At 64.7% G+C, this 12,122-nt stretch overlaps 1 protein-coding gene across 1 annotated transcript; it reads left to right on the top strand.

The window, feature by feature from the left end:
* The first annotated feature begins 77 nt into the window (after positions 1-77).
* Positions 78-10,240, top strand: MAPK8IP2 (mitogen-activated protein kinase 8 interacting protein 2). The gene is made up of 12 exons (XM_025282572.3): positions 78-376; positions 1,341-1,446; positions 2,743-3,027; positions 3,161-3,269; positions 3,371-4,585; positions 4,894-4,969; positions 5,096-5,268; positions 5,350-5,459; positions 6,213-6,317; positions 6,441-6,511; positions 9,043-9,141; positions 9,539-10,240. The coding sequence occupies exons 1-12, from the start codon at positions 312-314 to the stop codon at positions 9,609-9,611; spliced, it is 2,487 nt and encodes an 828-aa protein (XP_025138357.3). The 5' UTR covers positions 78-311; the 3' UTR covers positions 9,612-10,240.
* The last annotated feature ends 1,882 nt before the right edge of the window (positions 10,241-12,122 follow it).

The following is a 12,122-nucleotide window of genomic DNA, read 5'->3' as shown; positions in this document are numbered from 1 at the left end:
CTCTCCAACCCGAGCCTCAGTCAAACCATCTCGCCTCCTCCAACCAGCTTCCCCGCCGTCCCCTCCGCCCTCCCCCGGCCCGCCCTCCTCCCCTCCCCCGGCCCGCCCTGCTGCCGGTCCCCCCGTCCCCGGCTCGCGCTGCCGCGGTGTCCTGGCGTCGAGGTGTGCTGGTGGCGGGGTGTCGCAGGGCGTGTCACGAGGTGACCGGGGGCGGGCTGAGGACGGGCGGGCGGGAGCGACGGAGGGCGCGCGGGGCTGGCGCTCCGGGCACCCCTCCCCCGCCGCGGTCGGCAGGCCTTTCCCCGGAGAAGATGGCGGATCGGGCGGAGATGTTTTCTCTTTCCACCTTTCACTCGCTGTCGCCGCCAGGCTGCAGGTACGCACTCGGGCGCCCGGGCCCTTCCCTGCCCACCGCTCCCCCTCTGACCCCGTCCCCAGACTCCGCCGGCCCGACCCTGCCACCCCACCCCCAACGCCTTTGGGGGCCCGAGCCCCAGACCCTCTCTGGTCCCGAGGCCCACTTGCTCCCCATCCCCCACCCCTGGTTCCAGGCCTCTCCACTTTGTCTTCCTCTTACGACCCTCCTCCAGCCCCAGTGACCGTTCCCCACCCCCACCCCAGATTCCTGCCGGGACCCGATGCTGCACCCAACCTGAGCGCCTCCTCCGAAGGCGGAGGTCGTGGGCCGAGCCTGAGGGGCGGCCTGCCTGCGGGGTGCTGAGCACACACTCTGTGCCTGGCACTGTCCTTTTGGCCTTGCTGGGCCTCTGTGGTGGAGGCCTGGCCTGGTCTGCAGGGCTCAGGGAGGAGAGTTACAATCAAGCCTGGAGCCTGGGGGAAGGGACTAGGGTGGGGAGAGGGCTGGACCTCGGGATGTAGGCCGGTCTTGGGCAGGAATAGCCGACCGAGGGGCTTAATTCCGCTCCGGAGCAGGCTCGACCCCTCCCCCTCCTCTGGCTGCTGCAGCTTCAGCCCCCCTCCCCCTTCGCAGCTCAGCCTGACTCCCCCGAGGCTGAGGCTGTGACCCAGAGGGGCCTGGAGCTGAGCGCAGTGGGAGGAGAGGCTGCTGGCTCTGAAGAGAGGACTGGGAGGAGGGCTGCGGGCAAGTGCTTCCTCTGGGCAGCTGGTGGCTCTGATGGTGGGGGAGATACCCTGGAGAGCAGGGCTTAAGCTTCAGGATAATGGCAGGATGTGGGTGTGGGAGTTGGGGGCTCTGGAGATCGTGGGGCTGAGGAGCTGGGGTGGGGGTCTCCCTTGGCCCCTCCTTAGGACCAGCTCTCAGGCAGGGAGTCCAGGACTGACGGCTCTCTCAGGAGCCCTGTCCTTGCTCTTCTCTCCAGGCCTCCACAGGACATAAGCCTGGAGGAATTTGACGATGAAGATCTGTCTGAGATCACTGATGACTGCGGTCTGGGCCTCAGCTATGACTCGGACCACTGCGAGAAGGTGGGGAGAGGGCTGGGGCAGAGAACTCTCTCATAGGAGAGCCTCGCTTAGCTTCTGCTCAGCAGTCTCTGGGGGCAGGTCTAAGCTCAGCCTTGAGACAGGATCCTCTCGGTGCCCCATCTCCCTTGGCCTCTTGACTTGTGGGCCCCTCGATACCTGACACCTCTCTTCCTACGAGCCTTCCCCAGCAGTCCCTGCCTGGCCTCCTCCATGGGCTGGACTGGGGGAGGGAAGATGTGCCTCTGCTTTGGGGCCTCTGGCCTCGAATCTACCCCCTTCCAGCTGCCATCTCATCTCCTTCTCAGCCCTGTCCCCACCTCTCTAGCCTCTCTTAGCCTCCTGTCTCCTCCCCTGAAGTTCCCCTCCCCCCATCTCCTCCTCCTCCCTGTCTCTTCACATTTTTGTTTTCATTCAAGAACATTTCTGAACAACTCCCGTGTGGCAAGTGCTAGAGGCTTCCAGGTGCCTGGGAAGACAGCAGGACAGGTGTGGCTCTTGCCCTTGGGAGCTTATAACCTAGTAGGGGAGGAAGACAGGTGAGGGACAATGGCTGCCTGAGTCTCAGCATCTGGGTCCCAGTGAGGGGACACACGGTGCGATGAGGGGAGCCCACCCGAGACTGAGGCCATTAGGGAGATTTTCTAGTGGAAACGCACGGCCATGCCCTTAGGAAAGAGAGCAGGAGCTGGCAGATGAGGGCGGCATACGGAGGGGATGGAGCAGAGGAATTGCTGGCAAGGGATTAGTGGACTGGAGGCCCTGAGGTCGGTGCAGGTTTGGTGAGACCTGGTGCTGGGCCTCTTTGCTTCACGCATTCATTTGATCTTTGCTGAGCTTTTCTGTGGGCCAGGGCCCGTTCTCGGTGGGGGTCGGGTGCCCAGTGTACAGTATGCACATGGCCCTGAACTGGTGGGGCTTGCAGCTTGCTGCGGAGACAGATGCAAACTCTACTGTAGTTATGAGTTGTGTTAAAATGCTTTGAAAGAAAAAGTACTGGTGTTAAATGTGATGGGGTTTGAGGGTGGGATGAGGCTGGCAGGTGGGTTGGGGCCACTTTGAGAATCTGTCACTGAGACTTAGGAGTTTGGGCTCTTATTTACCAAGGTCCTTATGTATCTTAAGCTGATTTAAAAAAAAGCAAAAAACAAAAACTGCTCTGTTGGTGGAGAGCAGAGTGGTCTGGAGGGAGGTTTCCTCCCTTGACTTGTGACTTCCTGCTTTCACCTTTCCTGGCGCCTGGGACCCCAGGTCGCTGTTCTGCTGCGGCCCAGCTCTGCCCTGTCCTTCTTCCTGCAGGACAGCCTTGCCCTGGGGCGTTCGGAGCAGCCGCACCCCATCTGCTCCTTCCAGGATGACTTCCAGGAGTTCGAGATGATTGACGACAATGAAGAGGAGGAGGAAGAAGAGGAGGAGGAGGACGAGGAGGAGGAGGACGAGGAGGAAGGAGAGAGGGAGGGCAAGGAGGGAGGCGGCCCTGGCTCAGAGACCCCTGCCCCGGAGCCCCTGATCCCCTCCCCTTCCCTAGAGGAGCCTCACAAGCATCGACCTACCACCCTCCACCTGACAACACTGGGAGCCCAGGTGAGCTCCCAGGCCCAGAGCTCCCCCTGGTTCCCTGCGTAGGGGGCTCTGGTGCCCATGGCCACCTGCCCCCTCCTGCCCGCGAGGACCGGACGCTCAGTGCCGCTCTCCCCCCGCCCCTCCCCCACCGCAGGACTCGCTGAACAACAATGGAGGGTTTGCTCCAGGGCCTCCGGCCTCCAGGCAGGAAACAGCGAGGCAGGAAACAGCGCTGTGCCCAGCGGTGCAGGAGCCTGTCCGAGGTGAGCAGGGCAGCAGGGCAGCGGTGAGTGTGGGGGAGTGGCACAGGAGGCGGGGGAGGCCGGGGTGGGGGGGGGTGCTGACCTGAGCCTCTGTCCCGCAGAGCCGCCCGCCCCTCTCCCGCCCACCGACACGGGCCCCTGTGGGGCACCGCCACCTGTGCGCCCAGGCTGCGACTCGGAAGGAAACCAACCCGCAGGGCCCCTGGCGCCCGGTGGGGCCTCCCCGTCCTCAGATCCGGGTATCGAGGCCGACCTGGGCAGCGGCTCCAGCGGAGGCCGCGGGGGCCGGCGCAGCAGCCAGGACCTGTCGTCCCCGGGCTCCGACTACGAGGACGTCGGGGGCGCGCGCCTGGGGCGCATGATCTCGTCTATCTCGGAGACTGAGCTGGAGCGGAGCAGTGACGACGGCAGCAGCAGCAGCGGCCGCTCCTCGCACCTCACCAACTCCATCGAGGAGGCCTCGTCGCCGGCCTCGGAGCCCGAGCTGGAGCCCGAGCCGCCCCGCGAGCCCCCGCGCCGCCCCGCCTTCCTGCCCGTGGGCCCCGAGGACACCAACAGCGAGTACGAGTCCGGGTCCGAGTCGGAGCCGGACCTCAGCGAGGACGCCGACTCGCCCTGGCTGCTCAGCAACCTCGTGAGCCGCATGATCTCCGAGGGCTCCTCGCCCATCCGCTGCCCCGGCCAGTGCCTGTCCCCCTCGCCGCGCTCTGCCGGGGAGCCTGCCTCGCCCGCTGGCGAGGCCCTGGCCGCGGCGGCGGCGGCGCCAGGCGGCGTGGAGCTGGTGGACATGGAGACGCTGTGTGGGCCGCCGCCGCCCGCGCCCCCCGCCCCTAGGCCCGGCCCCGCGCAGCCGGGGCCCTGCCTCTTCCTCAGCAACCCCACACGCGACACCATCACCCCGCTGTGGGCCGCCCCGGGTCGCCCCGCCCGCCCGGGCAGCGCCTGCTCCGCCGCCTGCTCAGATGAGGACGACGACGAGGAGGAAGAGGAGGAAGATGAAGCTGAGGCTAAGGCGGCGCCCCCTGGGGGCCGGGGAGCGGGCCCCGCGGCGCTGGACGCCTCGCTAGTGTACGATGCGGTCAAGTACACGCTGGTGGTGGACGAGCACACGCAGCTGGAGCTGGTGAGCCTGCGGCGCTGCGCCGGCCTGGGTGAGGACAGCGAGGACAGCGGTGGCGAGGCCAGCGAGGAGGAGGCTGGAGCCGTGCTGCTGGGCGGGGATCAGGGCCCCGGGGACGCCTCCCCGGACAGCCCGGACCTCACCTTCTCCAAGAAGTTCCTCAACGTCTTTGTCAACAGCACCTCTCGATCTTCTAGTGAGTGGGAAGGGGGAAGGGGGTGGTTCCAGGGGAGCAGGCTGGCTCCTTGCCCGGGGCACGCAGATCGATCCCCAAGGGCCAGGACAGCCTCAGGGTCTGCGGGTGGTCAGCGCTGGGCACTGCCCTCTTACCCAGCACCTGGGTGGGGGCTTTCCCAGGCTCCCCCTGCAAGGGAATGGCGAGGGGAGGCTGCTCTGTCTCCAGCTCCAGACGGGGGCCACCCACACCAGGGGGCCATGGGGAGGGGAGCCTGGCCGGGCCTTCTAGCGCGTCCCTGAGTCTTCCTCTCTGTCTCTCTTTCTCAGGCACTGAGTCTTTCGGCCTTTTCTCATGCCTGGTCAACGGGGAGGAGAGAGAGCAGACGCATAGGGCTGTCTTCAGGTACGGCCATCCCCCTTGCTGGCCTTGACCCTCCCCCCGAGTCTCAGACCCTCCGCGACCCTGATGGGCACAGCGCAGCCCTCCTGCCCCTGCCCTAGTGGCCTCCCCTCTCTGACCGTCCCCCAGGTTCATTCCCCGCCATCCCGATGAGCTGGAGCTGGACGTGGACGACCCGGTGCTGGTGGAGGCTGAGGAGGACGACTTTTGGTTCCGTGGCTTCAACATGCGTACGGGCGAGCGCGGGGTCTTTCCTGCCTTCTATGCCCACGCGGTGCCCGGGCCTGCCAAGGACCTGCTGGGTGAGGCCCCTTCCCTAAGGGTCATTTTGTCACCCAGACCCTCTCTTGCTCGCCTAACCTAGGCCCCTTGTGACCCCATAGGGAGCAAGCGGGGTCCCTGCTGGGTGGAGCGCTTTGACGTCCAGTTCCTGGGCTCCGTGGAGGTGCCTTGTCACCAGGGCAATGGCATCCTGTGTGCAGCCATGCAGAAGGTCAGTCTGGGGTTGGGGGTGGGGTGAGCCCTGCAGGCTGGCTCAGCCCTTGGAGGCTCAAGCCCGGGACCCCCGGCGCTGATGGAGGGGCCTGGCAGACAGGCCGAGGGCAGCGCCGTGGCTGTTCCCTGGCCCCATCCCGCTGGTATCCCCCCACAGCCCGTCCTGTTTGTGTCTGGAAATCAAGACCAGCTCTCTCAGACCCTTCTCTGGGGTCTCATGTGATAGTCCCTCAGTTGTGTCCGACTCTTTGTGACCCCATGGACTCTAGCCCGTCTGATTCCTCTGGCCATGGAATTCTCCAGGCAAGAACACTGGAGTGGGTTGCCATTTCCTTCTCCAGGGGATCTACCTGATCCAGGGATCGAACCCAGGTCTTCTGCATCACAGGTGGATTCTTTACCATCTGAGCCACCGAGAATGCAATTTGCTCGCTCATTATTCACTCAGTGGACGCTCAGGAGGGCCTGCCTGTCTGCCGGTCCCGAGACTGAGCTGGAGAGGAGCAGGGGAGCAGGGCAGCCCTGCCCCCATCCTTTCACTGGACGGGCGCTGAGGAGCCCGGGGCTGCCATCCTGCAAAGGGCTGGGGAGAAGACGGGGCAGGCCATCCTGAGACCGCGGAGCAGCCAAGACCACTTTCACATCTTCCCGAATCAGGGCCAGGGCTCTTCAGACCTAATCGAGAATGTTCCCCCAGGGGGGAAGTTGATGCTTGTAGGCCCTTGAGACCTTCTTCTCCTTGACTCTGCAGATCGCCACGGCCCGAAAACTGACTGTCCACTTGCGTCCTCCTGCCTCTTGTGATCTTGAGATCTCTCTCCGGGGTGTCAAGCTGAGTCTCAGCGGAGGCCCTGAGGTGGGGTGTGGGCCCTGAACCACCAAGGCGTCTGGGAAGGGCGGAGCAGGCGGATCAGATGAGGCGTGTCTGGCAGGCTGGGCCACCTGTTAACTTGGCACTCTTCTGCTGCCTCTCTTCTAGTTCCAACGCTGCAGCCACTTCTTCCAGATGAAGAACATCTCGTTCTGCGGCTGCCACCCCCGCAACAGCTGGTAAGAGACTTCCCCTTCCCTTAGTCCCCTCCAACCCCAAGGGCCGCCCACATGTAGTCCCGCTGTCCAGCAGCCCCGCCCACTTGGCTCCATGAGGTGAGCCCCCACATGGCACCCGCTCTGTTCTGGGCCCGGGAGACAAGGATCGGACAGGCTCCCATCTGGTCTGGGTGGGAAGACAGACACACAGACAAGTAAGTGCTTGAAGCATCTCTGGGGATCTGGTGGACATCTCTCTGGGGCTCCAGTGAGCAGAGAGGTGGCTGGGACTTGGGGGCAATCGGAGACCACTCTGTAAACCTTGAAAGACAAGTGGGTGACAGGGTGGGCCTTCTTGGCACGGAGCCAGCTGAGCCAGGGCCAGGGGTGAGAGGCACTGGGGGTCTCTAGGGGGCCAGATGAGGCAGGAGGGACACAGAGTGCCTGTGCCCTGCGACCCTGCCAAGGAGCTGGTAGTCAATCCCATTGGCAGTGAGGTGGTGGGTGACGCCGTCAGGCTGACCAGCTGGCTCTGCCTGTTGTGCCAGTGGAAGGACCCAAGTGCCACTGGCCAGAGCCAGGAGGTGCAGGGCCCTCCAGGTGCCGTGTCCGGGCGGGCTTCGGGAGGTGGGGCAGGCAGGACTGAGCTGACTGGATGTGGAGGCCAATCTGGAGGGAGAATTGGGTGACCTGGGCGTTGAGCAGTTGGTGACCCACACACCAGGAGAAGGGGCGTGGTGCGAACGGGCCTGACAGGCCGGCCGTGCAGTCTTCAGTTGCAGATGTGGTGAGCTTGCGGTGTCCATTGTTACTGGGGTCTGGAGCGTGGAAGAGACCTCGGGGCAGGTATGTTTTGGAGCAGGCGGATAACTTCGGCCATGAGGCAGACAAGATGGCCAGGCGGAGAGAGGAGGTGGGAATGAGCAGCAGCGTACCCGGCAGGTGGAGGCAGCCGTCCTGCCCAGCTGGACACTGCGCAGTGCCAGTGAGGCGTTCCGCGTGGCACAGTGCTGTGCGCCCCAGAGGAGGCGATGGGGGCTGAGCCTCGAGGCACACGAAGCCCTGCAGGGGCCCGGAGGTGCCACAGGTCCTCAAGGGAGGCAGAGTGTGAGAAGCACACTCTGTTCCCAGGGCTGAGGGCAGGTGTGTGCCATTTGCACGCTTGTGGTGAGACTGGGGGCACTCTGCCTGCTGGCTGGGCAACAGTTTCCACTCTTACCAGGGCAGAGCCCCGTTTGGCCGCTTCTCCATTGAGAGGGAGCTAGTTTGACGGGCAGGAGATTTGGGTAGGGGGCCGGGGCTCAGACCAGGCCGTGGGGTGGACTGTGCCATGAGGACTGGCATGCACGGCAGCCACGTGGATGGTGGCCTTGAGAGAAAAGGACAGCAGAGGGAGATGGGGCGCCACAGGCTCGGGCCCCCAGGCCACACTCTGACCATGTGCAGCTCTGAGGTTCAGCGGCCGGGAGGGGACCGAGGAGCTGCTGTCCCAGCCCAGAGCTTCCTGATATTCGCTGTTCCAGAACCCAGCCCAGGCCCCTCAGGGAGGAGGCACAGGGAGACAGTGCCAGGTGGCTCAGGTGAAGCAGGGGCGGGGTCGGCCTCTGCTGGGTGCCCGGGGTCTGGACAAGGTAGGAGCGAGTGGTGATTGAGATCGCAGGCGGCAGAGAGCGTGCTCAGGGTGCCGCAGGCTTGCTGTCTGTGTGCAGCGTGTATCTGACCCTTTCTGGGCCTTGGTGCCATCATCTTGAGGCCGGCCTCACTGCGCTGGTGTGAGGTTTGTGCCGGTTATTAATAAAAAGAGCTTGCTTAGGAGGGTGCCTGGCGCTTGCTCTGAACGCAGTCATCTGAACGTGATGCTCGAGACCAGGTGGTGACGTGTTTGTGGTCAACGCATGCATGCTGTGCTGGTGCCCATGCTGTCCTGTGGATTCCCATCTGGTGGAACCACAAAGCCCTGACCCCCCGGCGTGGACTGGATAGGCCACAGCTGGGTGAGGGTCCCGAGCCTCCTGCTGCGGGATGCTGACAGGCCCACCCTCTGGACAGTAATTTTTGTTAATGTCTTGCTGAGAAGGGCAGGTTCAGGAAAGCCGCACAGGGAACGGAGCTGGGGCCACGGAGCTGGGGTACAAGCTTCTCCAGGAAGACGCTTTTGCACATCAGGGCCCATGTCAAGCCCACAGCAGAGCCTGAAAATACTGTGGGTGTGCAGGACCAGAGGTGGAGCTGGGCAGGCTCCAGGCGTCAGGGGAAGGATGGGGAGGGGTCACCCGGGACGACCAGCAGACCAGGGAGAGACCGCGTCACCCGTGGCCTGGGTGCAGGCTCCAGGCGCTGGCTCAGGAGGAGGAAGATGCAGCTGGATACCCTTGTGGACAGATTAACAAAGATCACCAACTCCTCATGGTGCCCAGCACTGTGGTCCTGGACAGAAATCACGTGACCCGCACAGCCCCCAGCCCTGCCCGCCCTGCACCCCTGCTCTGACCCCTGGGGCCGGTGCTCCATGCCCTGACATCCCTGTGCGCTCGCTGCCCCACCCCCCACAGCTATTTTGGCTTCATCACCAAACACCCGCTGCTGAGCCGCTTTGCCTGCCACGTCTTTGTCTCCCAGGAGTCGATGAGGCCCGTGGCCCAGAGTGTGGGGTGAGTGAGTCTGGAGGGTGGGCCAGTGCACACGATGGCTGGGACCGGGGCAGGGTGCTGACCTGGTGCCCCTGGGGCGCGCAGCTGGGGGGAGGGTGGGGATGAGGTTTGGGGGGCGTGGGGGAGGGTCACATGGCAGTGGAGGGTGTCGAGGGGTGTGGGGGGGCACGGGGGGGGTCAGATGACAGTGGAGGGTGTCGAGGGGCATGGGGGGTGGTCCTCAGTGTGGGAGCGGCATCCCGTGGGGTGGGGAGGGTGGGGGTAGGGAAGGCCACACTGGACCCGGACAGTAAGGAGGCAGGTCCGGGCCAGGAGGCTGAGTGGTGAAGCTGGGGTGGTGTGGCGGGGCCCGGTGGGGCCGTGGGGCCCCGGGCCTGAGGACGCTCTCCCCCTGAAGCCGCGCCTTCCTGGAGTACTACCAGCAGCATCTGGAGTACGCCTGCCCCACAGAGGACATCTACCTGGAGTAGCCGCCCTGCTCTCCTGCTCCGGGAGCAGCCAGGGCTGGGGCCGCCTCGGGAGGCCGCCTCAGCTTCGGCAAGGACTGGACTGGGGGCCCGTGTGGCCTGACGCCTGGGGGGCTGCAGGCTGTGCGGGATCACGTGTCCTCGCCCGGGGGAGCCCTGCGCCTCTGCCCCCCACACGTCTCCCTGCCGCCCAGGGCTGCCCACGGCACCCCCACCCTGTCTGTCTCTGCTCCTCTGTGCTGCGAACTCTCACCCTCTGCTCTTCATTGTGGGGTCGGAACTGGGAGGGGCGTGGGGAGGAAGCTCCCAGGTGACCCCTCTTGCTCGTCCCCCGTGATTTATAAAGGAGTTTTAATTTTTATAGTGAATATCAAGGGATCGTCCCGTCCTCATCATGGGGACAAAGAGAGGGCCCCCCATACTGCCCCACTTGGCGCTCGGGGGATGCAGGGAGGGTTCCCCAGGAGGGCCTTGGTGGGGACTAGGAGTCGTCCCTGATGCTCACCCCGAGTCCCAGACGCTGCTAGGAGGAGGGGGCCCTGGCCTGGGCCCCAGCCACACCAGCATCTGCTTTTGCCGCTGCAAATACTCCCCGCAGTCCAGCACCTCAATAAACTTTCTGCTTGGTGTGACCCTGGCTATTTCTGGGGTGAGGGAAGCAGATATGGGGCTGGGGACCAGGTGCTGCCCACAGCGGCGGGGGCCGAGGTGCCAGGGTGCCGGAACTGCTGTCTGAAGCCCCGCTGGGCTCCCGGTGCAGCACATGGCGGCTGCCTCCACCGTCACTCGCTGGGTCATTGAGGAAGCTGAGGCCCAAGAGAAGGTCACGAGATGCATGTGCTGTCCACCTGCACTGGAGCGCCAGGCTGGGAGTGTGTGCAGGCTCGTGAGTGTGCCCGCATGCTTGTGAATGCGTGTGTGAGACACAGCAGGCGTCACTCTGCTTATATCCAAAGACTGGTGTTTTAAAAATTCTCCACAGAGAGCCAGAAGGCAAGAGGTGACTCTTTGTCACATGCCCTGCCTGCTGGGGAAAGGGCTTCCGTTGCTTCTGGCTCCGCGAGCACCCGCTGTCAGGCGCTGAGGTCAGCGTGGCAGTCAGTGCTTTCCCAAGGGTGGGCCTGCCCCACCCGCCGCGCAAACCCAGGACAAGAGCAGCCCGAGGAAGACCACGGGTGCAGGGGATGGAAGGAGGAGGGCCAGGGAGACAGTCACACGTGAAGGTCAGAGACGCCTGTCTGTAAAACCATGCGCCTCTGCTCACCCACCTACAGAGGACACAGTCACACACCAGGCGTCATCGGTGACCCCTCAGCATCTGGGCAACCGCTGCGCAGGCCAGGGCCCCGACCCTGCAGACAGGGAGACCCAACGGAGCACCTGTGAGCAAACTTCTTACCAGTTGCTGCTGAAACAGGCGGAGCCCTGAGCCGCCGCCTGCCCTTGAGCCGCCGCCCACACCCGGGAGGCTCCATTTGCCCAGCACCCCTCGCCCCGCCACTGGGCTCAGTCCCCTCCTCCAGCTCACCTCCCCACCTCTCTGTGTCTGAGGCTCTGTCTACCTGCCGGCCTTTGGTCAGCGGCCAGACATGCTTGGGTGGCCGTCACGGGCGCAGCTTCCTGTGGGGGCCCTTCCCACGCCTGCCCGGCTCTCCGCCCCGGCCTCCTCTCCTGAGCTCTCAGGCACCTTCCTTCACGCCCCCAGCTTCTGGGGGCTTCTCAGCCCGTGTTCCCTCCCCGGGCTCGCAGTCTCCAGCTCCGCCGCGCTCCCTCGCACCGGCGCCCTCCGCGAGCTGGGCGGCGCCCGTGCTGCCAGTGAGGCACAGGCCCAGCTGTCCTCCAGGAGCGCCCTCTGCCGGCCCCTGGGCAGCGGCCTCGAGGGATTCTGTCAACGGGACCCTGAGCAGGGCACGGAGGTGCACAGGAGCACACGCCTGGTGGCTGCCGCAGACACTTGGAACTCAAGCACTTCCCCCCACGTGCCCGCGTCCTCTTGGGTTGCCCGAAAAGTTCGTTCAGGTGTTTCATAAGCTGGTTTGGAGAACAACTTTTCAGCCGCCTCAACAGAGTCTGTGTTTTATCGTTTTTCCAGTTTCCTGAGCTGGAGCCAGCCTAGACTCCCCTGCTGTCAGCTTCGCCCCCACCCCTCACCCCTAACTCTGCCCCCTCACCTCCCACCTCTGCCTGGATCAAACCACCTGGATCTTTGGGCATCTGGCAGCTCCCGAAAGCTGAGCAAGCTGCTCGCCCTCCTAATTCTGTGGCCGTAATTCTGGTGGCTCCCAGCTGAACCTCCACCTGCCCTGTTGCTGCCCTCCAGCCCGTCTTCCCTCCACCCCACTTCCGCCCTTGGAAACAGCTTCCTGTGGGCATCTGCTGTCCTCTGCGTGTGGCTGGGTGGTCTCCTACCCTCCCGGATGCGGGAGCCCTGGGCTCTGGGCCCTGTCCCTCCCCTGGCAGAGCATGCCAACTGTGAGTCTAAGAGCATGTGTGTGTGCCAAGTCGCTTCAGCTG

This window comes from Bubalus bubalis, chromosome 4 (genome assembly GCF_019923935.1).
Source record: "Bubalus bubalis isolate 160015118507 breed Murrah chromosome 4, NDDB_SH_1, whole genome shotgun sequence".
Classification (NCBI taxonomy): domain Eukaryota; kingdom Metazoa; phylum Chordata; class Mammalia; order Artiodactyla; family Bovidae; genus Bubalus; species Bubalus bubalis.
Note: the sequence above shows the minus strand (reverse complement) of the source record. Positions and strands in the feature narration are given on the sequence as shown.

What these genes read in the sequence shown, in the direction of transcription:
- MAPK8IP2 (XM_025282572.3), top strand. Translation starts at nt 312, where the DNA reads ATGGCGGATCGGGCGGAGATGTTTTCTCTTTCCACCTTTCACTCGCTG. An exon ending in TGACAACACTGGGAGCCCAG is followed by an intron (nt 3,028 to 3,160) that starts GTGAGCTCCCAG and finishes CCCCCACCGCAG; the next exon opens with GACTCGCTGAACAACAATGG. An exon ending in CCCGTGGCCCAGAGTGTGGG is followed by an intron (nt 9,142 to 9,538) that starts GTGAGTGAGTCT and finishes CTCCCCCTGAAG; the next exon opens with CCGCGCCTTCCTGGAGTACT.